The 24,485-nt window shown below is 38.9% G+C and overlaps 1 protein-coding gene across 1 annotated transcript in view; it reads right to left on the reverse strand.

The window, feature by feature from the left end:
• HIRA (histone cell cycle regulator) overlaps positions 1-24,485 on the reverse strand; it is a 63,874-nt gene that overhangs the window by 5,905 nt on the left and 33,484 nt on the right. Inside the window, exons 11-24 of the mRNA XM_073312713.1 lie at positions 20,073-20,178; positions 19,230-19,457; positions 18,293-18,378; positions 16,876-17,070; positions 15,587-15,757; positions 11,409-11,613; positions 10,404-10,508; positions 9,331-9,479; positions 7,226-7,387; positions 6,271-6,329; positions 5,024-5,129; positions 3,360-3,482; positions 1,421-1,584; positions 452-540 (exon numbers count right to left, since the gene is read on the reverse strand). Coding sequence (XP_073168814.1) covers positions 452-540; positions 1,421-1,584; positions 3,360-3,482; positions 5,024-5,129; positions 6,271-6,329; positions 7,226-7,387; positions 9,331-9,479; positions 10,404-10,508; positions 11,409-11,613; positions 15,587-15,757; positions 16,876-17,070; positions 18,293-18,378; positions 19,230-19,457; positions 20,073-20,178 — 1,948 coding nt within the window. The remainder of the gene's footprint in view (positions 1-451; positions 541-1,420; positions 1,585-3,359; positions 3,483-5,023; positions 5,130-6,270; positions 6,330-7,225; positions 7,388-9,330; positions 9,480-10,403; positions 10,509-11,408; positions 11,614-15,586; positions 15,758-16,875; positions 17,071-18,292; positions 18,379-19,229; positions 19,458-20,072; positions 20,179-24,485) is intronic.

The raw sequence follows: 24,485 nt of genomic DNA on the forward strand, positions 1-24,485 counted from the left end.
TGAACCTTCCCAACAGTTAAAAAGTTAGACAAATTAAGCAGACATTTCTTCTTCCTTAAGAAACAGTGGCTGGACAAGGCTTGGCTCATTCAATTTACTTCCTTCCTTGTGAATCAGCACCAGGCTGGCATAACTTAAATACTGTTTCTAAAGCTAAGTGAAAACTCCCTTAAAAAACCAAAACAAAAAACCATGGAACCCCAAAACAATTACAAGAAAGCCCTAGCAGTGAACTTGTAAAATAAAAACTGAAAATTACTTAACAGATGACACTTTTAAGGGTAGATCAAATTTTGGGTTCTCAACTTTGGCAGTGTTCTTTTAAATGTTACCAAAAGAAACTATGAGAGGAAATGTAAAGTACATTCAGCAATTTAAATTAAAACTGTCTGGTTTATACACAAAAGGAATGGCTCCCCTACTTTACTTAAAAACAAAAACCAGCACTTACCACAACTGTTGATTCCCACTGACTTCCAGCTGAGTAATGGACTGGACCCAGTAAATCCTTGCATAATTCTCGCAGGCGATATTCAAACCCTGAGAATTACCAGAAATAAAACAACATGCATAAACATAAAATTATACCCACTACACAATATAAATCACATATAATTTAAGACAGAGTTACAAGTATCTAGACAAGAACAACACAAGGACAAACCTATATGATTTCTGTAAAGGCAAATTATTCCTCCCTAACCAATAAGAATTATTTGAAACATTAAAATAGTGAATAAAGACAGGCTGATGGATTTATTCTAGAACTTCCAAAAACTTTTATCTACAGTTCTCCACAAAAAGGCTGTTAAAAGTGATCTACAAAGGAAAAACAATGGTATGATTATCACATTTTTTATTATAAATACAACTTGAAAGACACCCTTCCTTTCCCAACCTCTCCCCCCCAAAAAGTCAGCTTGCTTTTTATGTTATACATGTCTTGTCTGCCCTGGTAGACTACGGTAACTGTTGAAATGATTACACACCACAAAAAAGTCAAAGAGTGAAAGTTGAGTAATTGAGAGGAGAATTACGTTTTTAGGAAGACTGTTTAAAATTTAGGGTTTTTGAACAACACATATTTAATGCCAATACCTAAAACAGCTTGGAAAAAGGCTGTCTTTGATAAAGACTCAACATCCCTGCCTGCTGTATTAAGGTGAGAGTATTTGCAATAATCATGTTTCCAGATCCTCTCTAAGAGAACCTTCAGCAAAACTAGGAAAGACCAGACTTGACATTCTTTATATTTATCAGATAAAAAACCAAGATGAAAACCTTTAAAAAATACACACAAAAACTTATCCAGCCAACTTTACATCAGAAAGTAGCAAAAAGGGCAGAAGCCCAATTTAAAAAAACCAACCTTTTGCAAGAGCACTTAAGGTAAGAAATAACATTGCATACCATAGCTCACCTTCATTAACTAGGTACCGTGCATAGATAAGGAGCCAATGGCGGTATTCATGACTGGATTGTAACATAAGTGCCGCTGCTATCTGATTCTCCAGGTAAGCCAGTGTTGTTTCTTGTTGTACTAAATGAGGCATGGAGAACAGTCTTGCAGCTTGCCTTCCTGAACTATAAACCAAACGTGGTACAAAGTCAGAGATCAATTAGAAAAAAATTCCCACAGTGCAGAAGCCATTCTTCTAGTCTTTCACATATCAAGGGTATTTGGTGCATTCCCAGTTTGGACCTCTACTGCCAAAGGCCACTGCCTATAAATCTTCTGTACCCCTGACAAATGGAAAGACCCTTGGACCTGCCTACATTAGCACCAGACCCAGATTGAACCACCAGGGCACTAGGTTCGTCAATCTCCCAGTCCCTTCAGACTTTCCACATGGGGAGCAGTAACCAATAGGAGCCTCCACAGCCTCCTGAAATCATCATTCACTCAGCTTGGAAAATGGATTTTACTATATTGTCATTGATTACTTCTCCCTTATCACCCATCCCTCTCCTACCACTGCAACCTCTCAGGTGCCCTCTCTTGCCCACTGGGGTTCTCCACCACCTCCTTTCTCCTCCTCACTCCCATAACCCCTTCCTCTTGCCCACTTCAATCCTGCGTGTGCACCACTCCCCTCCACCATAGCAAAGTTCAGTTTATATAATTTCATTTATATTATAAAATCAAATATATAAGCAAATGAACAAAATGGAACTAACACAGTAAGTTCCTATCATCATCCTGATCACTTTGCTTGTATACTTTTCATCCTCCCTTCATCTGGTTTTTGTCTTTAACATTGTAAGCTCTTCAGGGTATGGGCTGTCTTCTTGTATGTTTATATAATCCTTTAGAACACTCCTGAACCCCCACCCACAAGCATGTGAAAGCCAGGCAACTAAATAAAGGCTAGTTTTATAAGTGGTCTTTGTAAAAGGTTGGAAATTCTTTTTTTGAAGTTAACTAAAATGTTTTAATAAAGTTACTTTTTGAAGTAACTAAAACATCTTTACAAACCTTAACTAATTTTTCCTGCGGATATTTTCTTTTTTAAGAAATAAATCCAAACTGTTATTTCCATTCTTTCTATTTTTAAATCCTAATTTTCCTGACTTTTTTTTTTTTTTTTTTTAAGGAAAGAAGGAAAATAAGTCCCATTACCCTACTTACAGCCACTCTCATTTGGGCATATACATTAGTAAAATAAAATCAAAGTTGGCTATGAGAGGGTATATAAATTAGAAGACAGGAATGTGAGTGGCAGGTGAAGATGAGCCACTGAGCTGTCTATGGACACTTCCACTGGCTCTTGCTATTCCCTGGTGGTATGATCAGAAGTTAAAAATGTGCAGCAAATGACTAATTAGACATCCAATCTTCCCTAAAATACTCAAAGATTCCACAGAATAAGCCAACTAAGGAAAATTGAATAAGACAAAGTTGAAGCTTGTAGACCAAGCCACTTTTGGGATGATGGTCCAATAAGTAAGTTATAAAATCACAATGCAAAATATAAGAAATCCAATTTAAATAAACCAAGTGATATTCTATAAACCTAAATGAAAAAACTGCACCATAGGTAAGGAAGAACTATAAAAGTAGAATTACTAAGCATAGAATGCAGCCACCTTCTTACTACCCAAATATTCTCTGAACTAAACAGATACAAGGTTACGAAGGTGTAAGGTTTAAACATACTCTCTGTACAAATCTGATTGACAGATTAGCCCTCCAAGCCACTGATATTTCTGAAAATAACTAAGTAATTCAAACATTCAGTCATCTTGAAACTAGACGACACAACAGAAATTAACACGGGGCAATTTAGTTGACTGTATATGAAGCAGAAAGAGACCACTTGGCTGATCAGTAAACACAAATAAAATGCCTAAATACATACTTTGATGTTCGTCCCTGTATTATGGCTAAGGGTCCTGAACACAGCATGGCTTCTTGGGATGGTAAACTATTCCTGTAGTCTGCACATTGTGCTAAGGAGTCCTGTTTGTCAGAGACAAGATTCCTGGGGGGGAAAAAAAAAAAACAAGAACATATTAGAACACAGCGAATGGTGCATCAGGTGGCAGATGACTCTGTTCTATTCTGCTTTATACTCTATTTGCATTTTCACAATAAAAATTTTATTAAAGTTAATGTTAAAATTATATAATACATAGGTTAAGAAAAGAGTGTCTGTACATCTGGGTATAGTGCTTAAATTATCCAAAAGTACAAAGGTTGGTTCAAACATCATACAATACATATAGTACATATCAGCAATAACCCAAATTTAGATTAATACATTTAATGATACACACTGGTGCAATGTACAAGGCTTTGGGCCAAATCCTGCTCACTTTATTTACACAAATGGTCCCACTGAAGTCAATGGGATTAGTCACATAACCTAAACAGGATTTGGCTTGAGCTCTGAAAAGCATAAGAGAAAATCCACTGGCATATTTTACAGGTTGCCATACTTGGAACTTGCATATTGAAAACAAAAATTCACATCCACAGTAGGACCCAGGCTGTACGGAACCTAGGTAATTACTTTCTCATCATGAAACTAACTTTACCCCAAACCCCTCCACACATCAGACCCTGCTCTGAGACTGCTGATCAGCCACTCTGGAAGTTCCCTTACACTGAGGATATGATGCCACCTTCATACTGACAGGGGAGAGTTGACAGCTACAGCTCCCACTTCCCACACCTAATTAAGGCTATCATCTACAGGGTGGGGAATTGGTTGCTCAAATGAATGCCATATATATGCTTACCAGACAACTAAGATACACAATGGCACAAATACTTACAGTAAACTTGCTTGTTTAATCATGGTTAATTTGAGCTGGTGACTAAGGGACTATTCTTTTATATAAATCTAAGGATGTGGCACAAACAGAAAAGTGACAGGAAATTCAGATTCCATCCTCCATTGGTTTAATTGTTGTGGAGAAAAAGACAGCAGCATTTAAGTGCAGGGTCAGCCTTAGCTGTGAATAATATCAAGGCCATTACAGACATGGACTAGACCCAGGCAGTAAAAATGAGATTTTCTCTGGGGTGTTTTTTATTTAAAGGAACCCATCATCTAAACACACAAACTACCATCTAAATATAAAAGAGCATCCAAGTTTCCTGGCAGCTGTTCCGGACTAATTTTTCCAAAGACTATTATCTTTTACATTCAGAAATCATGAACGTCTGAATGACCAAACCATTTTAAATCCATGTCAACTTTCAGGCAGTTACAAGCAACCCTATGACAACAAATCAGAGTATATATGTAACAGGTGGGGAAAGAACGGTAAGGAAACAAATTTCAGTCTAAGATTTTAATTTACAAGGCTTATTTTAAACAATACTGAATCATAAAACATGAAAGGGACTGGCCCAGCCATCCATGTACTAGTATGTGGGGAGCAAAGTGGAAGACAAGCCCAGAGTGTGTTTCTGCTCTGGTTAGTTTTCAGAGCACAGAATTAAGGGGCAGTAAATCAGAACCGGCATGCTAACACAACCAACTTTATAAATGGTAAGAAAGAATGTGCAACTTACCACGTAGAAAGAGAAGGATTAAAACAATATGCCTTTCCATCAGACAGGCTCATTACTGGTATACCATGCTGAGTCAGCAAAATTTGAGAGACAGATGTATCGCTTCCTACAGATTAAATCAGATCTCATGATTTCCTCTGAAGTAATCATTACATAACATTTAAAACTCTACACATTTAAAGTGTTGTACAGCCATTAATTAATCCTCGCAAGAGCCCTACCGAAACAAGTTCTGGCAGGGAAGCTGAGGCAAAGAGGTGAAGTAACTCACTGAATACACGTAAGCAAGTCAGTAGCAGAGCTGGACTTAGAAGCCAGGACTCTCAGCACTGAGCGCAATGCACTATTACATGTATCATTTCTTTGTAACTATCATTACATAATCTTGAGAAATTGCAAAATACATAAAGGGTTGGTTAAAAGGGAAATATTAGCAGTATCTCAGCGCAGAATATTCACCCAATTATTTTTCTGTCATCTTTAAAACTAAACCTTTCAGTTTACAGATATCTCCATGCCAATCTCCTAACAAACTACGCTTGGGAAGGTGTGGATAAACATGTTGTAATGCTCAGATATTAATTGTCTCCTGCTTACCAAAGTGTTCTGATTCTATAGTCCTTCAGAGCATGTTTTGAGCACAGGACCAATTAACCAGGGTTTGTGGCTGTCTGTCTGAGAAGACTTCTGCAGTCTGCTGGGTTCATACCACACACACATACAAATACTTCTCAAACTGCCTTTGATTAATACTAGTAAGATTAAATCCAGATAGGAGGCCAGTGTGTTTCCTGTAACACTGATTTTTTTTTTTTTTTTGCCAGATACTGGTAAGGGCAGAAAACAGATTTGTTAAATTCAGATAATTTCTGATCAATTACGTTTTAAAATATCTGATTATATGCAAGATATGCATTGGGGATTGCGATAGTGTTACGTGATTTATACACCAGGTTAGAAAGTGATTCATGATAACTCTACAACACTGCATTTCCACATTTAAAAAACAAAACAAATTACAGGATCCTTAATAGTCTGCTATCTCCTTATATTTTTATCTTGATTGTTTCTGTGGTAATGAAACATTACCCAGTGATTTCCATTTAACACCCAACTACATACAGAAGAATACCTATTTATTTTTGCATTACAGGGGTAGGTAGAATTTTAGCACACTCGTTAATGGCTCAAAATATTACAGGAGGGCTGAAAGACTATGGTTGGCAGGTAAATGTGCCCTTTCATACCTGCTAATATTGTTTGCAGAGACTCGTCTTTGACAACCACTGACTGTTTATGAACATCCCTGAAGGGAGAGAAAAGAGGGGGTGGGGTGCGGGAAATCTATACATTAAAAAGAAATGAATACTCCAATCATATAACAAAACAGTTTCTAGAACGTTCCTGATTAAAATTTGTAATTTAATATTTTCTTTGTTATTTGACAACACAATTTTGGCAGGGCAGAGCCATATGCACCCCTGCTTCTGATAAAGATTATAAGAACTATTATTTGCACTTCTATGGCCCTTTCTGTTAGAGAATCTCATCACACTTTGCAAACATTAAGCCTCACAACACTTCTGTGAGATAGGTATGAATCATTTGCCCCATTTTACAGATAAGTAAACTAATGTAGAGAGAGAGGTTAAGTGAACTGTCCAGGGTCACAAAGTGAGTCAACAGCAGAGTTGGGAACTGAACCATGACTTCTGACTCCTAGGCCCATACTCTAACTGTTAGACAATACTCCTTCCAATGTCAATGTTGGTTTACTAAAAATGAAGATATGAATGATTTCTATGTTTCCTTCTTTCCCTTAATTCTACAGACTAAAATCACTCTGTCCTAGGAGGTGGCTCAAACAAATGACCCTTAGTTGGATAAATCATCCACTTTCTAGGGTGAAATTCACCCCGTGCAGAAGTCCACTTAAGCCTGCAAAAGAGAGTAGCCAGGACTCGTGTCTTGCATGGTGGGCCCTCTATACAGGGGTGAATTTCACATCCACAAATAAGACTCAATCGAAAGGAAATCTGATTTGAACCAGAGCATCAGCAGGCACATACCAACCCAGCCACGAGAAAGAAAGAAAAAAAATCTATCAGCCCCAATCAAAGTCATTAACTGGAAGCAGTAAGGTAACCAGTCAATCATAGCCCATGCTTATTGGCAGTCATGACAGCATAATTTAGTACTCACCACACAGACAGCGTAGCAATAGTGGTGAGAGCCATGACGTAGGAACCTGTGCAATGTAAAGCGGAGATAGGCGAATGCAATATAATAGGTGGGAGAAGGCGACGACCACAAGCTGAAAATACAGATAAGGTCCTCTTCTCACAGGCTACACTCACCACATCACTGAAAATGATCAAAAGGAAACATTTAAGCTCAGTGAAAAGAAAGAGGCAAGAACTCTTGGGTTATCATACAACTTGAAGTAGGTCTCACTGGTAAATTGTGAGGATTCAGAAAACTTGGCTCCAGAAGGCAGAGGCAAAAAACAGAGAAGAATGTGGTTTTGAATCCTAAATTCAAGTCTCTCACTCTGCAGATGGTGGTGAATGTGACATATCATTGGGGAAGGAAAGGAGGAGTGCCTGGTCAGAATAAGTCTAGGCATATGAAGAAGAGGTTGGTTTTTTGAAACAAGACCATTTCCAGACACAGAAGAATGGTCTGTCAAGACAGTGGAATGATGATGCTCTCTTTGGAAGGCAGGGAGGAAGTTGTGCACTGTCAGGCAAGAACATTGCAGAGGTGAAAGTAGGGAATTGCTAAATGACAAAATATAAAAGTACCTTTCATGGTGATGTGAGATTAAAGATTTGAATTACCTTGCAATCAAAGCCCTGGGTGCATGTTTCAAAGGTGGTGTTGGATAGCACTTCTGTCAGTGAGGAAGGCTTATACTGTAAAAGGAGCACTTCCTACCTCCTTCATTAAAGAGCATCAGAAATTTTGGCCCAAATTTTAACATACTTTTTATTTCTATCCTGCTCTAAGGTATGCTTTTAATCTAAACACTGAATAAGGTATGTGAATGATCAGGAGTTTGCAGTTTCCTGTTATGGATGACAGGGCACGGTGTGAAGGTGAGCTCTGATTACAGCTGTACGTAACTTTATAACCAACACTCTTCCTAACAAGCTTGAAACTCAGGCCAGACTAACCAAACCTTGTGGTGGGCTTGGGCTGAAGTTTGAGTCAACTTGAGCCACTGTGAGTTTTTGCAAAACATAACAGCTTCCACAAAAAACATGTAAAACTTGTCAATTTCAGCTGTGATTTATTAATTTGTTCCAATCCAAAACTCAGCCTAACTCTTAAGGGTATAAAACCAGAAAAAGATTCAGATGAATTCCTGTGAACCAGACTTGTGGGTACTTATGTCACAGTTCGGACCTCAACAAGATCACACAGTTTAATTTAAACTTCTGATGCAAAAACAAAAAGCTGCTGTTGAGGAGGAGGAGAAACTGCAGGTATCTCTGAGGAAACATGTACCCCACAAAAATATTCTATTTAAAGTGTTCTTTTAAACCTTCAGTCATTGTGGCATTTGCTGTTTAAACAACTGTTGCTTCTAATCATTCAGTCCACTCTAATGGGGGAATTTAATGGAAGAATGCAATGTCTGGCAAAGGAAGTATTTTAATTGGCTAATGGGGACATGGGATGCTATAAAGCCTGTGGTTACGTCAAGACCCTAGGGGCTAATTCACTCGTGAGGTTGCCATCAGGTCTACATACAGTGCATATTATATTTATTCATCTAACATGGTTAATACCAAAGCATTGTGTACAGGTTACAAAAGAAGTAACGAAAAAAACAGCAAACCGCAATGACCAGCAAAGCCAATGCCCCCTGTTACTAATGCTATAGGAGGAGAAAAGAGGAACATACATGTCCTAGAGTGGGATAGCAGGAAGAGGAAGAAGAGAAAGGTCTTAGGAAGATGTTTTGCACTATGAAGAATCACACAACTCCATAAAAATAAGGGATCCTGTCATGCACTGTAATAGTGAACTTAATTAAACATTTTGCAAAAATATGCCATGCACGGGGGGTTAAAATAATAAAGACAAATGGGTAGCAATATTCTCTGAAGCTATCAAAATTTGGTAAATTTTAAATACCTATATATTTTATTAATGTCATCAGAAGTTCTCAAAGGGAACCTTGAATAAGATTTCCACTAACAACTTGTTTAATAGTGTAACAATACAGCCCTAAATGCTTTCTCCTGCCCAAAAACTATCCTTTTCTGGAGGCTCCTACTTCTACAAGCAAATTCTCTTACCAGCTTCCAGCTGCAGTAAGAATTCGACTGGTGAGGACAGTCTCCCATTCTTTGCCTTCCCGATTACACTTTAACCTGCTCAGCTTGGAACCTCCCACTGTGGTCATCTCATTCTCCACCTCAATGTACATGGAGGGATCTGAACTTACCTGAAAAAAAGTAAAGGAAAATCTTTTTACACAGAGGAAAACTGCTCAGGGAAGTGTCAAGTAATGGAGGTCCAAAATAGGGCCCAGTTAAACCTTGGCGTCTGATAGAGAAAACACTCTGGAGTTTTTTCTTTAAAATTATCCTCAAAATACAACAAATTACTTCAAAAGGAAGAGATTCCAAAGGCAACTGGTCACTCAAGGCTACTCCCCATCAACAATTTCTGTGTATTTTGAGCCCACCAATTTATATTTTCAGTCATCTGTTCTTCTTAAGTCCTGGACATCAAATCTAGTTTAAACAAGGCTGCTGCTGCAGCCTTTCAGGATTCCTGCAGTCAAAGCCAGACTTCTATGGTAAAAGCACACAGACAAGGGATTACGCAGGTACATGAGTCAATGTTATGTTAGGCCCTCCAGGTGCTGAGCATGTCACTTTATCATGTGAAGAGACCTCAGAGGAAATGTCCAGTTTATGTAGAGAGCTGGCTGTGGCGCATGTGTGAAGAGAAAGCATCAGCCCTGTCTGGAGCTGCTGCTGCCACCACTTCTCTTGTAACACCAAGGCTAAATAAAGGAAGAAGGGAGGGGGTGCCTAAGAGGAGAAAATATGTTTGGCTTTGAAGCCAAGTCAGGTGAGAAAAGAAGGAATGAACTGCTGAAATGGATTGCCTCTGCAGGTGAGGTAGGAAGTAAGGAGGCAGAAGCCAGAGGGTGCATGTGACTTACTTGGGTCCCGAAGCGAAGTCAGGCAGGGGAGGGGAAGAGGCAGTTGGGAGGCCTACAGAGGCAGGAAGGAGCCAAGTGAGAAAGTCTTAGAAGAAAGTGAGATGGGTAAAGCTCCTTCTTGGACAAGTCAAAGGGATTCTGCTCCAATCCCCCAAAATGCCTTTTAAGTAAACAATGTTGCTGTCACCCACTTACTTGCAATGTAAACGATTTCTGTGGGATTGGGGTTGGCAGTTTAAGTGCTAATGCTGGTGCAGAGATGCAAGTGGCATCCTTCTCAGAGGCCAGTGCAGCTGGGGACTGAAAAGCAAAAATTTCAACAACAGTAACAAACAGAGCAATTAAAAACAAAAAGAAAAAAAACTTATGAACAAATGGAAGAGTGCAGGGTTATCACTCACGAAAGCACCTCAATACATATATACCGTAGTCCAGATTGTGTTGCCAAGAGGGAAACCTCAACAAATATGGATACACGCATCAGAAAAACCCTGTGCAAAAGCTTTTTTTTTTTTTAAATACATATTGCATAAATACTTCTTCTTCGTTCTCTAAACTAGCTGCTAAGAATTTTCAGGAACAATATGTGGTCATTGAGGTCTGCATTAGGCCATCTTTGACACTTTCCATCTGTACTAACATAATGGAAGCTCCGGTATGTTTCAGGGCAAGGCCAGCTTTTGAATGTTGGTAATGAAAAGGGCTATTGCAACTGAAGGCTGGGAAGTACTGCCATAATGGACTAGCTAGGTATGTACTCTACTGTCCTGTACTGAATGGAAGATCATACCTGCTCAAATGCTTATAATTCCTTCACCCTCTTGAATCATACTGCTGACAGCTGATGGAATTTATCATGTAGTTCAAGCAGCAGAAATCTGTGTTTTTTGAAGCCAAGTCCTGCATCTAACTCCAGTACTACATACATACTGTTTAGCTAGTGACTGCAATATTTGTATGCGCACAGTATACAGATTTGTTACATTATGTGCACCTTCATTTTAAAACCTTAAGAATTAGGTAAAAAGCAAGCAAGAGGACTAGCTTCAAAATTTTGAGAAACCTTAGCACTCCTGGTTTCACTTGACCACCTTTTGTCTGATTTAATGCAAGGACGACATTTTGCTTTAGTAAATGAATAGTAGAAACCATAAATACTAATACTATGCACATTAATTAAATTATTGACATACTGATTACCTGAACAGTTAAAGTCACAGGTACGAGTCTGGAGTCCTTTCGAGGCCTGCCTTTTTTCTTCTTTTCTACTGTTTCTGCCTCAAGTTCTAGTTTACGCTTGGGCAGTGACAGCGGTTTAGTAGCTGGAATCTTCTCCTCACTGTCACTGCTGCTCTCCAGGATATCCTTGGGCTTATTCTCTTTAATTAAATTCTGATCTTTCAATCTGCAAAAAAAGTAAACTATTTGTTTAATAATTTACATAAGCTGTACTCAAAGCTGCCACCCATCTACCCACTATTTGCTTTCAAGCTAAGCATCAGATGCATTCTTAGGCTTGTTTGAATATATCTGAAAAAGTGCAAAGGAAAAAAATTAAGGTAAGAAAAGGCTACCCAATCCTTTATGCAAGTGCAAATATGGAACATACAAAATGCAACTTCAAGTAAATTTTCTGCTTAAAAAGCAAATAGTAAACTAGGGTATGGTGGCTTGCACAAACACATTATTCAGCAATCCGAGATACTTTTAAAAAAAAAAAAAAAACTTTTATTTTACCATTTAATGGATACTGTACCACATGAAGAGCAATTATAATATCCAAATCAGATGACACAACTAGAGTTTTGCTTAGAGAGACTGGTTTCCATTACAGCTAAAACGGAGCAATTCCATTAGGGGCAGGAGGATGGGCAAAGCGCTGGAGGTGGAAGAGAATAAACTGACAGTAGCAAGCTTGCAAATGAAAAGAACACAAGGGCTATAAATTAACATGTACAGCATGCTTGACATCTCTGAAGCAATGGCTTTCAATGCACATATATACACACACATTATGATGAGCATCAGGAATCACAGTTATTGTTAAGGTTGTAATAAAAACCTTTTTTGCAGCCTCTCCCTACCTCCCAGCTTTCCAAGATGTTTACCTGGGAAGGGTGGGAGGAAGGGAATTTTTCATCTTGTGTTGATCTAAACATGCAAGGAATTTTAAGAGTAGTTCTCCTCTCTTTCTTCTCCACATAACAGAGAAATGAGTAAAAGATGGGGAGTGATTTCTATTCCCAGTTCCACTGCTGTTTGTCCATAATTCTTTGCATTTAAGTAGCACATAGGAAACATTAGATAGGCTTCACAACACCCCCTCAAGAGTAAATATTGTTATTCCCATTTTACTGGCTGGAAAGAGACTCAGAGAGGTTAAATGACTTTTGTCCGACATCATACAGAACATCAGTATCATGATGAGAACTTAGGTCTCCTGATACCCAGTCCTATGCCATGATAATAGATCACAGTGACTCTCAGATAAGTGACCACCTCGTTGTCCCTCAACCTTCCCAAGCTGTAAGTTGGGATACTACTGTTTACCTCACTCACTCACAGGGGTACCCAACCAATGTCCCTTCTGACTTTGGGAAGTGGGCAGAAAAGACAATGTACCTCACACACATACATGTGGACCAGTTTGCCATGCAACTGACTCTCGGCAAATATACCCATTAAAGACACAGGAACTGCCCTACTGGATCAGACCCAAATTTTGCTAGTCCAGTGTCCTGTCTCTCACAATGGCCAGAACCAGGTGCTTCAGAGGAATGTTTAAGAATCCCACAGTATGCAGATGAGAGGTAATCTGCCCCCCATAGTATGTCATCCTGGTTTCTAGTAGTTAGAGATTGGCTCCAGGCCTAAAACATGAGGTTTAATAGCCTTTTCAAATTTTTGTTATTAATTTGAAAACTCTGGATACTCATGATATCAATACAAATGTTGACTCCCTTTTTGAATCTTGCTACGTTCTTCGCCTCAAAAAAATCCTATAACAATGAGTTCCACAGGCTAATTACATATTGTGTGTTTACTCGTTTTGAATTTGCATTCTTTAATTTTCATTGCTTGTCCATTGCTCTTGTGTTAGGAGACAGGCAGAACAAAAGTTCCTGATCTACCTTCTCTAGACCATTTGTTATTTTATATACTTTTATTGTGTACCACTTATGCATCCCCTTTCTAAGACAAACAATCACATTCTTTTCAATCTCTCTTTATATGAGAATTTTTCCAAGCCCATGATCATTCTTGTTGCTTTCCTCCGATCCCCAGTTCCGCAATATCCCTTTTTGAGATAGCGTGACCAGTACTGCACACACTATTCCAAATGAGGCCACAGCATTGATGTATATAATTGCATGATCATAGTCTCTGTGTAATTGCATTATAACATCCTCCATATTATTCACAAGCCCATTCCTTAGGTACCCTAACATCTTGTTTGCTTTTTTGACCACAACATCACATAAAACAGGTCTTCAATGACTATGATGAAACCCAGGCCCCTTTCTTGAGTTGATACAGATAATTTAGAACCCTGGAAGGTGTCAGAGTAGTTTAATTATTTTCCTCCAATGTGCATTACACTTTGTATTTACTGACACTGAATTTCATTTACCACAATGTTGTCCATAGACTCAGCCTGTTTAGATCTCTCTGAAGGTCATCACAATCGTGTCTGGTCCTAAGTATCTGAAAATAACCATGTCTCACCTGCAAATTGTTCTACCTCATTACTCACCATACTTCTTTCCAGGTAATTAATACATATGTTAAACCAGTGATTCTCAACCAGGGATAAATGTACCCTTGGGAGTACGCAGAGGTCTTCCAGGGGATACATCATCTAGATATCTGCCTAGTTTTAAACTGGCTATATAAAAAGCACTAGTGAAGTCAGGACAAACTAAAATTTCATACAATGACTTGTTTATACTGCTCTGTATACTATACACTGAAATGTAAGTACAATATTTATATTCCAATTGATTGATTTCATAATTACGTGGTAGAAATGAGAGCGTGAACAACTGTTAAGTACTAGTCTGCTGGGACACTTTTGTACTTTTATGTCTGATTTTATAAGCAAGTAATTTTTAAGTGAGGTGAAACTTGGGGCACACAAGACAAATCAGACTCCTGAAAGGGGTACCCTAGTCTGGAAAGGTTGAGAGCCCATGCTAAACAACACAGGACCTAGTATGAAACTTGAGGCACCCACTTCAAACCTTTTGCTATGGATTACAATTGACCATTTAATCCTAATCTTTGTTTTCTGTCTTTTAGCCAGTTTTTGATCCCTGACAATACTTTGCCTCTCGCTCCATGACTAGTTAGCTTCTTCAGTAGCATCTTGCATGAAGGAACTTGTCCAAGGCCTATCAGCAGTCTAAATAAATTATATCCACTGATATTCCTTTATCCACTACTTTATTGACACATGCAAAGAATTTTAAGATTAGTGAGATACAATATTCCTTTGCAGAAACCATGCTGGTTAGACCCTATCATATAATGATCTTCCAGGTGTTTTATTATTCCAGGTGTTTAATTATTGTTTCAAGCAATTTGCCAGGTATAGATGTAAGGATTAGGTCTATAATTCCTCAGATCACTTCATGAGCCTTTTTTAAAATACAGGTACAAAATTTGCTACCTTTCAATCCTCCAGAATAGTGGGGGATTTTTTGGGGGTTTTTTTTTTGTTTGTTTGTTTGTTTTAAGCAAAAGGACAGTTTTATGGGAGGAAATATGGGACAGGAAAAAAACCGCTGTATTTATTGTAAATGAGGTGACTACATAGCTCGCTGGCAAGACACTGACCTTCCACACAATTTCTTAAGCGGTCTGTCTGTGCACACTCACATCACCAAACTGAAAGGTTTTCCTTTTCTCGACTCTGATCACGTGGCTCCACAGACAAATACTTGAAAAGAAAATGTATCGCCTGTACAAGGTTCTCAGCACAAAACTGAAATATGTCTGTAGCCATTGGGATCTATTTTCTATGTAATGTAATTTAGGTTGAGATGGAACTCCCTGGTACAGGCAGGCTAGATTTTATTGTCTTCCATGAAGACCTCACATGCAATGATTTTATCTTGAAACAAAAGTTTTAACTAAGGAAGATCTGAAGAGTTTTTTTGGTCCCATATGTTTCAGGCTGAAAACATAAATATGAGTATCCATGGATAATGTTACCTCAGAAAATCTCTCTTACTAGTAGCTCTTTTTCATTGCCCCCTTCTATAGAGATCTGAGTTAATCTCCAGAATCCCAGCACTGATGCATCCATACCTCAGAGAATCATATTGTTTTAACACTGTCTGCTTGTGTGCCCTCTCCTGCCCTGTACCATCACTTACCTGTCTATGGCAGTCTGATTTGTATTTATTACAGCAGAAGTCCCTGAGGTGGCTTTGGATCGTTCTGTGAATCTCGAGTCAAACGCTTTCATTGGTTCAATCTTAGATGGAGTTGTTAGCACAGAGGAAGATGATACAGGGGGAGCAGCTGAAGCAGAGGTAGCATTTATACTGTTAAAGGAGGAAAGAGAAAAACAAAGATTGAAAATATATTTAGAATTGTGTAGTACTCAAAAATACATCAGCATTTATCAAAACCTCCCACATGGACTACAAGTTTCATTAAATTGGCCACTCTTGGACGTGTGTGAATTAAAATACACCACATCCTTTCATGTGTCAATATCCTCTACTCTCAAAAATTGTTTATAATAGATCTGAGAGTTGAAATCTTAATGCTGCTGCATAAAGTCTTTTCATCTAGCTATATCCAACTGATTCATTCTTTATAATTCTCATTCCTTGATTAAAAATACATATTATCTGTAGTGTCCAAGTACAATAAATTAGCGATTATGTATATGCAGTGGAACAGCATGAAATGATCTGTAGGTCTCCACTGCAAATTTATTTTGCTGTAGCAGACTGAAAATTTTACACACAAGCCTAGCTGTTGCCTACACTATAGTTCAAACCACATAACCTGGTTCTTGCAAACACTCTTTGAACCACACAACAGAACCTTACATCACAAAAAATCATCTAAATAAGGTTTGCGGACTTTTAACATACTCAATTTAGAGTGAATAAAGATGTTTTAAGGAGGCTGCAATCTCGTACTAATAGCAGCTCAGTGTTTGTAAGGATGATTTAGTAGTTACTCCAGTGGATAACAACCAAAATACATCTTACTTCACTGGGGAAGAGCATTTCCAGTGCATGCCTAGGGATTTGTTCAGCCCTGGGAGGGTTAATTAAGTAAACTGCAGCGTTTTAAAGCTACTAGTTATATCCCAACTCAAAGTTCAATCCAACAATGGATGCATTTCCTCAAGGAAAACAGAAGCGTTCATGCTAGTTGACTTCTTAGTAAGTGCCGCATAGTGGTGCGCACTGGATGTTAACAAGGATGAACTGACTTCACAAAAAACATGGGTTTGGTATAATTAGTTCCCACCACTATTAAAAGAGTAACTGAATATTAATAAAATCCTGAAGTATGCAAGACAATATTAGATTCTCAATTAATATTTTCTGTCAGGAAATCACTTTAGCAACTGCTCATTTAGAGAAATATGAAGGAAAAGTCATATAGGCTATAAGAAATGAAACCTCTTGCAAATACTGACCCATCTTTATTGATTGTGTCATCTGTTGGTTTTATACTGGCTGCCAGTGGTTCTAGAGAAGGCTTTGAAGTGCAGAGGGAATTGGTTACATTGGAATCTAATGACATCAGTTGCTGATTACTTTGAGAAGACATCATTGAGCCAGCCAGAGATCCAGATATCGGGATACTATTGAAGAATGCTGTTGAAAAATCCCTATATCAAAAAAAGATTAAAAGCAAGTACATACGATTTTTTAAAAATTAGTAGTTTTTAAAGAAGTATTTTAATTTAACTTTAATATCACTTGTGTGTGTATACATAGACACACTTAAAAAACCCTCCATTTTTTCAATATATTTTTCTCTCATCTCTACTGCAATGTAGGCCAGTGTGGTGCTTTGCAGTTTACCTCTGTTAATTAATGAGGCAGACAGAATATGTATTGCTTTGGGGTAATATTTGTTTGTGTACAGCTGAAGAACAAACAAAGGGAGCTCTCCCATTTCTGGTGAAAACATGTTTTAAGTTTAAGAGTTTTTATAGCGTTAGTTGACAGATGCAAAACATTAGTTTAGTCCTGTTGAAGTTAACAGTACGAGCTGTTTTTTTTAATGGGAGAAAACCTATGTCTTAAGACAAACCATTCCAGACTGGCTCTCAAATCTTACTATTAAGAGAACACTGGGATAAATGCAGATTTTCTCAACTGTATGCAGGATATTTCCAGCAAAAGCCAGCTACCGAGTTCAAATCATGACTGGCATGATTACACAGGATGTAGACACATGCTTCAGAAATTGCTTTGGACGACAGAAGTATAACAAGTCCTTGGAAAAGGGAGTTTATTTTTCACTCGTGGCTCTGATTTTGGGATCTTTTTTCCATGACCTTCCCTCTTCCAAAAACAATAGCTAAAGCTGCTCATTCTGAGGACACAAATCCAGATAATCTAAAACACTGAAGGATTCAATACACAGTATATTCCTAGAAGAGGAAAAAACATTTTTTGGATGAGACAGGAAACCAAGGATGGGACCACTCAGTCATTCAAGATCCCATAGCTCTTGGAATGTGCTGGAACAAAATCGCAATCGCATACCAGCCAAATTCCAAGTGGGATTATTACATTCTTCTCACCTAAATGTCTGTGTATTTAATTTGAAATGATTTTCACTTCTCTTTCTTTAAACTATTCTGCAGTATTATTTTCACAGAACCCAGCTGCCACTTTCTACCCTAGAAGTGGCTGCATTTTAATGGTAGGTAAAGTGATCATTTTAAAGCACTTTGAAATCAATTCATCTTAAAAGTTCTTAAATATAAGGTATTATAATATGCAATGGGTTTAAGATGGACCTAAATTTTGCCAGTGTGAACTGGAATAAGTAGATGAAAAGGTCAAGGGAGATAAGAAAAGTAAAACTTCGAAGTATACCCAGTGTCCAGCTGAGCTATGCAGAGAGGTGTGATCCGCCTCCGGCCATCTGCAGTCCGTGTTTCAACTTGTTTCTTTAAAAGATTCTGTTGGGGGAAGGGGAGAAAATAATGTTAAAATGAATGTTGTCTCCAGTTGACACAAGACTCTGGTTAGGTGCAATGAAATGAAAAATGGTCATCAATAATTATATCCTTTATTGTAGGGAAGATTTTTTTTTTCCAACTGTATTTCTGAACCAAAGAGGCCCCAAATATTTGCACACACACGCACTCGATCTGCCTTCCTGTCATCACAAACAAATGGAGCTTTTAGGACCATAAACTCCATGGAGCAAGGATTGTCTTTTAATAAGAGTTTGTTTAATCTCTAACACGATGGAGCCCAGATCTGTGATTGGTGCTCTTAGACACCACCATAATACAAACAATAAATCAGAGCTAAATACAAGGTAGAACACTTTTCACAAAACCATCACTTCATATCTGACCTCTCAGTACTCAACCGCAAAGGAAACCTGCACAACACTTTCAAAAGATGAGCCTGGGAGTTTACATTCATAACTTTGTTAGACACTAAAAGATCATGGCCTTAATAAAGACACTGGATTTATGGCTCATTACAACAATCTATAAACCACTAACCCTCCTTTGTCCTAGGACTGCAGAGGTCATAACTGCTCATTTCACTGTGAATAGTCTCTTACACCATATTAACCTCATACGCTAAACAATCTGCTCCACCTTATATTTAGCTGTGGCACTCTGAGTACCTTTCCCAGACCTGAAGAAGAGCTCTGTGTAAGCTCAAAAGCTTGTCTCTCTCACCAACAGAAGTTGGTCCAACAAAAGATATTACCTCACCCACCGTCTCTCTCTAATTAGATAATTATCAAATTTGTACTGGATACTATAAAACCACCATTCAAAAGGCCTACCTTTCTAATGTCCTCCAAACTCTCACCATTAACCATGCTCGCCACTTTGGGAGCTGCTGTTGCAGTCCCTGCTGCTTCCCGTATTGCTGCATTCTTCTGCTCCATCTGCTGCTGTTGCTGTCTCTGTTGATACTTCAGCATCTCTGGATTCTCAATAATGGTAGTAGACAACTGAGCCTCAGTCATTATTGCTAAGCTTTTACCATAGGTGGACTGATGAATGTTGCTCTATGGGTGTTAAAAATGTAAAAACAAAACCTGATTACAACTGCTAGCAATACATCAGTGACTGTGCTATATAGACATTACACATTATCTATTAGCATCAATATGCAAGTGCCTTCAGTACTATTTACACATCATTCAAAAAAAATTCTCTCGTTATATTTTTTAGATAACATCCAACTCATTAACTAACTTAACTAGGGTAGCAAAACTTCTGTTGCTAGCAGCGATAAGGGGGAAAATCCAGCTGATAGCAAAGTACGTTAAAAAGACTCACATACAAGCTCATAAGAGTAATTTTAAACCATAATTTTGAAATCAGGAAGTCACTCCTTACTACTTAGGCCAGACAAATGTTTCAAATGCATAATGCAATGTAAGCAAATGGGTATTTGCCAAGACAGTTTCTACTCTGGAAAGGATACTTAATACCGCAAGTTGTTTCTGAACTTGATGGCTGACTTTACAAAAAAACTCCCTGGTTTTGGAAAGCAGACAAGACCACATTTTTCTATAATATGAAAATCAGTCAACTACAAGCTTCTATGAACACTTTTGAGAATATTATTGTAATGAAAAAGAATGGATGATCACATTTGTCCTGAGAGCTCATAGTACCTTCTCCTCCTCACTAAGTGGATCTCCAAGTTCATCCTGGGAAAAGTCCAAAAAGGCCACTGATCCGTCCATGGAACACACCAAGATCCCAAGTCCATTTAAGGTCCTGAAAGACAGTAAAGATCTTTGTTTTGAATCCATGAGTTTTAAAAAGTTTTCTTTGCTGCATTTATGCAATCCATAGATGTTTTACTGTAAAAATAAATGGTTAGCATAAAATTTATTACACCAGAAACTACTGAAGTGATCACAGAAGTGGGGCAATATGGGATAGCCAAGGGACTATGTTTGATAACCAGTGACTACATACATGCATGTGTTTTTGAACATGGTGCTCACCCACATTAATGACCAGGACTGTGAAAAACCAAGACTAGGGATAAAACTGGAAGAATTTAAAATGTTAAGTACTAAAGGTGAACCAAAAAGCAAGAATACAAATCTATTTGCTTCAGAAAGTATGTGCTAAATATGCCCACTAATTGGGCTAAGGGCAGCATTCAGCACATAAGCAACTAAAAAGCTTCTCTTTTTAGGCACTGAGAATCACAGTACTACAGTAATGTGTAGGATTCAATCAAGAATGGGGGCCACTATGTAAGGCAAACAGAGTGGTAGACAGTCACTGCCCCAAAGAGCTTACAATCTACATAGAAAAGACATACAGAGAGTGTGGGGGAGAAGATATACAAGCTGAATGATGACCAGCCCTCTCTGCTCCATTGCGATTCCATCCCTCTGTGGTGTCAGCAATAATAGAAGCCAGATGGAGCCTGGAACTAGCGCAATAGTCTCTGGTTTAGGCCAGAGATTTTTGTTTTTCTCTTTAGTATACTGCACACAGAGGCCTCACTACTCTGGTACACAGCATCTGCACTATACCAGCATTTTTCTGGGGGCCTCAACAGTGTCTGTAAAATTTTTTTTTTTTTAAAAAGCCCTTGTGGCCCTTATAAGGCAATAACCTTCCAAATGTGGCCCATTATTTAGAGACTTGGGGTTTTTTTTCCTAGAAGAGGCCTTGACCACTGATCCAGTAGCTTCTAAATTCAGTTTTCCCCCTAACAGGTAACAGAAACTTACAGATGATGTGCCACAGATTAAATGAAGACAGCAGAGCATTGATGGCAGAAGTCCTGCTGAGTCAGCCCAATTGCAAACAATTTTTTAAAACCATGTATCATGGCTGCATGAGAGACAAAGAAAAGTTTCTTTGTCTTTACCATAAGATCTGCAGTGCCACACCCAGTCATATTGTCCCAGATAGTAGGTAACTTAGATAACCCAAACTCCCAACTGGAAAGTGAGTCAAGTTTCTCCTAACAAGTTTTCTGCTTGCTGGACAGATAAAAAATTCTTGGATTCAGACAAAAACATTGGGATAGTGTAGATATCCACTGATGATGAAGATAGTCAGTGCCTCTGTCTGAGGGTACAATGCCAGATGAACATCAGGAAGGCACCAGTAAAACCATATGCAAGGATCCATCACTGGACATTGACAATGTCACTTTTTGTTCTGTGTTTGTACAGAACCTAGCAAACTTGGGCTCTTAAATGCTTCCACAATAAAATAATAAGTAATATAGACCAATGTCTTATCTCCCTTTTTGGAAAAGATTATGGAAAATGTAATGGTGCTCAGACAGAAGAGTGATAGGTACAAATTTACAACTCTAAAATAAAGAAAGCTCAGACAGTTCTGGCAGTATGTACATTTCAGATTTCCTTGATCCAAGTCAGTATGATTTTAGACCCGGGTACAAGACTGAAACTGCACTTCTGGGAATGGTTCCGTATTACTAAGATTTTAGCCAAACAAATTTGATTTTCTAAACAGGATATAAAGCAAGAAGCTTTCTGCTGATCACTTACTGTCTCTCTCAAATATCCCACAAGAACATTTACCCATACACTCAAAAATGTTAACTGGATATTGCTTCTAAAGACTTTATAACACTGAAAAAGGTGTAACTTGCAGATGAGGCAGCCTTTTCTTTGAATAGGTAACGAAACTACACAAAGCTGCTATATACAGCAGCACGAAAATCAAGGCACTCCTTTATGCAATTATACTACTTAGTGCACCACTTAATTCATTAATGTAAGTAAAATGTTTTGAAGTCTTTTGATAGAAATCTCTATAGGAAATATTATTCAATTTGACAGTAAGATCCACGGAGAAGGCATACAGACTCCTGACCAAACTGTACATATTCTGCTGCCTTAGTAAACAGCTTTCAGGTTTATTATAGGTATATCAGTATGGGTGCACAATTCCCAGTGGTCCTCTATACCCTCTATTATGGGAATACTACTTATTACCTACTTTACAGGGGTGGTGGGAAACTTAATGAATGTTAGATATCCTCAAATGAAAGGCTCAATAGAACTGCAAGGTATAAAATATATTGCATTAAAAACTATCTTAAAAGAACATTAAGGTTGCAAAGTCAAGCACTCAGAAGTAACTATGATAGAATTAAGGTGGCCTGTCCAACCTTAATTCGGCCCTCTCGTTCATATGCATTACGATAGTCTTCAATTACATGTTCACATACTATTTTTTCCCCAGAGGACCTCCTGCCTCATTCAGTGCATAGATTGGACAGCGCTCACTGAATGGGTAGCTATTCAGTACTCCTTTTTATCCTCAACATTCAATATGTGGCCCCATGCTTATTTTATTATTACCGCTTACTATTCAAACCCTGCTCTGAAGACAAAATTATTATTACTATTATTATTAATTTCCTCATTTTTATGGCACTCATCACCATAGCATCTGAGTAGTCCACAATCATTAGCGGATTTATCCTCAGGATACCACCCTAGGGTGAGCTGGTATTAATATTTTCAATTTTACAGATGGGGGGCATTATTATAGCACTTTATATGTTCAAAGCACAGCTCCCAGTGACTTCAGGTGCAGCTGTAAGTGCTCAAAACTTCTGCAAATCAGGCTCAGTGTGCCTCAATTTGGGCACCCGAAAACTGGGAAATACATACTGGCCATCTGTGAAAGTTTTAGTTTAAGTGACTTGTCCAGCATCACATAGGAATACTGTGGCAGAGGCAGGGATAGAATCCAGTTGTCTAGGGCTTTAACCATGCGACCAACCTTTCTCTTGCCTCATTCACCACACACCTTCCAACTTCTGCAATAAATGAGACGAAGGTTCTAAAGACAACCACCTCATTCACTATACAACCCTGATACATGCCCAGAGCACCACCCATCCTATGAACTGAATGAGGCAGGGGTCCTGTGGAAAATATAGTAGGGGATCATGTAATTAAAGACTGCATCATAACACACAAGAAGGCTGAATTAAGGTTGTATTTGCAACTTCAATTCTGGTATCTCTTGACGTTGCAACCTTAACATTCTTTTAATGTAGTTTTTAAAATGTAATTTTCTAGGTTTAAAAAAACAAAACTGAAAATAAAAACAAATTCCATCATGTGGAAACATAATGATCCCCACACTGGTCAGCAGCAGGGTTGAACCTCCAGGTTTACAGCACAGACCTTGACCACCTGAGCTAATGAAGTAGTTGATAGTAGCAGAATCTTTTATCCTCTGTAGGGGCCAGGCACTAGAGAAGAATGATATACATTTTGCCAGTGGGTTTCACAGATACTGCTGACAGCAGGATTTCTGTATCTCAGCACTCCTCTGGGTTCAATTCTAGGTTCTGAGGGGAGTGCCCTCTCATGGTTACAGACCCTGCTGCTCCTGTTCTTCACCATCCCCCCGCAAGCATGGCCCTTCCCTGCCCCCAATGTTTCTATCTCCCTCTGCTACTGCCCCCTGTAGCCAGTCCCATTCCCCCCCTTCTCCTATAACTGTAGCCTGCTGCCTCCAGTCTATCCCTGTGCCCATCTGTTCCTCACCCCTTTGCTTTAGAGTCAAGCTACTTCTTCCTTTTCCTTCATGCTGCCTGGGCATCAGCAGGGGAAGACAAAGATGAGTGAGGATAGCTAGTAGCCGCCAGGGAGGGAGCCAGAGGCAGGAAGAGAGTTTGTTATGGAGAGAAGAGAGTTAGGGCTGTGGGGGGAAGGTGTTGAAGAAGCTGGAGAAGAGGGGGGGGGGGGTGGGCTGGGTTGCAGTCAGCAGCAGCCTAGGGACTTGTGATGCTGTCCAGTGGTGGAGGGAGCCTGCGTGAAGGAACCTGGGACAGCCTCCTCCATTCTGCCCCTGCCCCTTTTCCTCACCACCACCACACACCTCTTACTGCCTGCCGCAGCGAGGGCTGGGGCCGCTGGTGGCTGCTGCCATCTTGGCCTCTCTCCAACAGACAGCTAGAGGCTGGCTCACGTCTAACAGTGGAGAATTGCGAGCGTGTCTCCCTACCCCAGCTGTCACACCACAGCAGCCCACGGTGGACGGGATGAATGACGGCAGGGCGG

Source organism: Lepidochelys kempii, chromosome 15 (genome assembly GCF_965140265.1).
Source record: "Lepidochelys kempii isolate rLepKem1 chromosome 15, rLepKem1.hap2, whole genome shotgun sequence".
Taxonomy (NCBI): Eukaryota; Metazoa; Chordata; order Testudines; family Cheloniidae; genus Lepidochelys; species Lepidochelys kempii.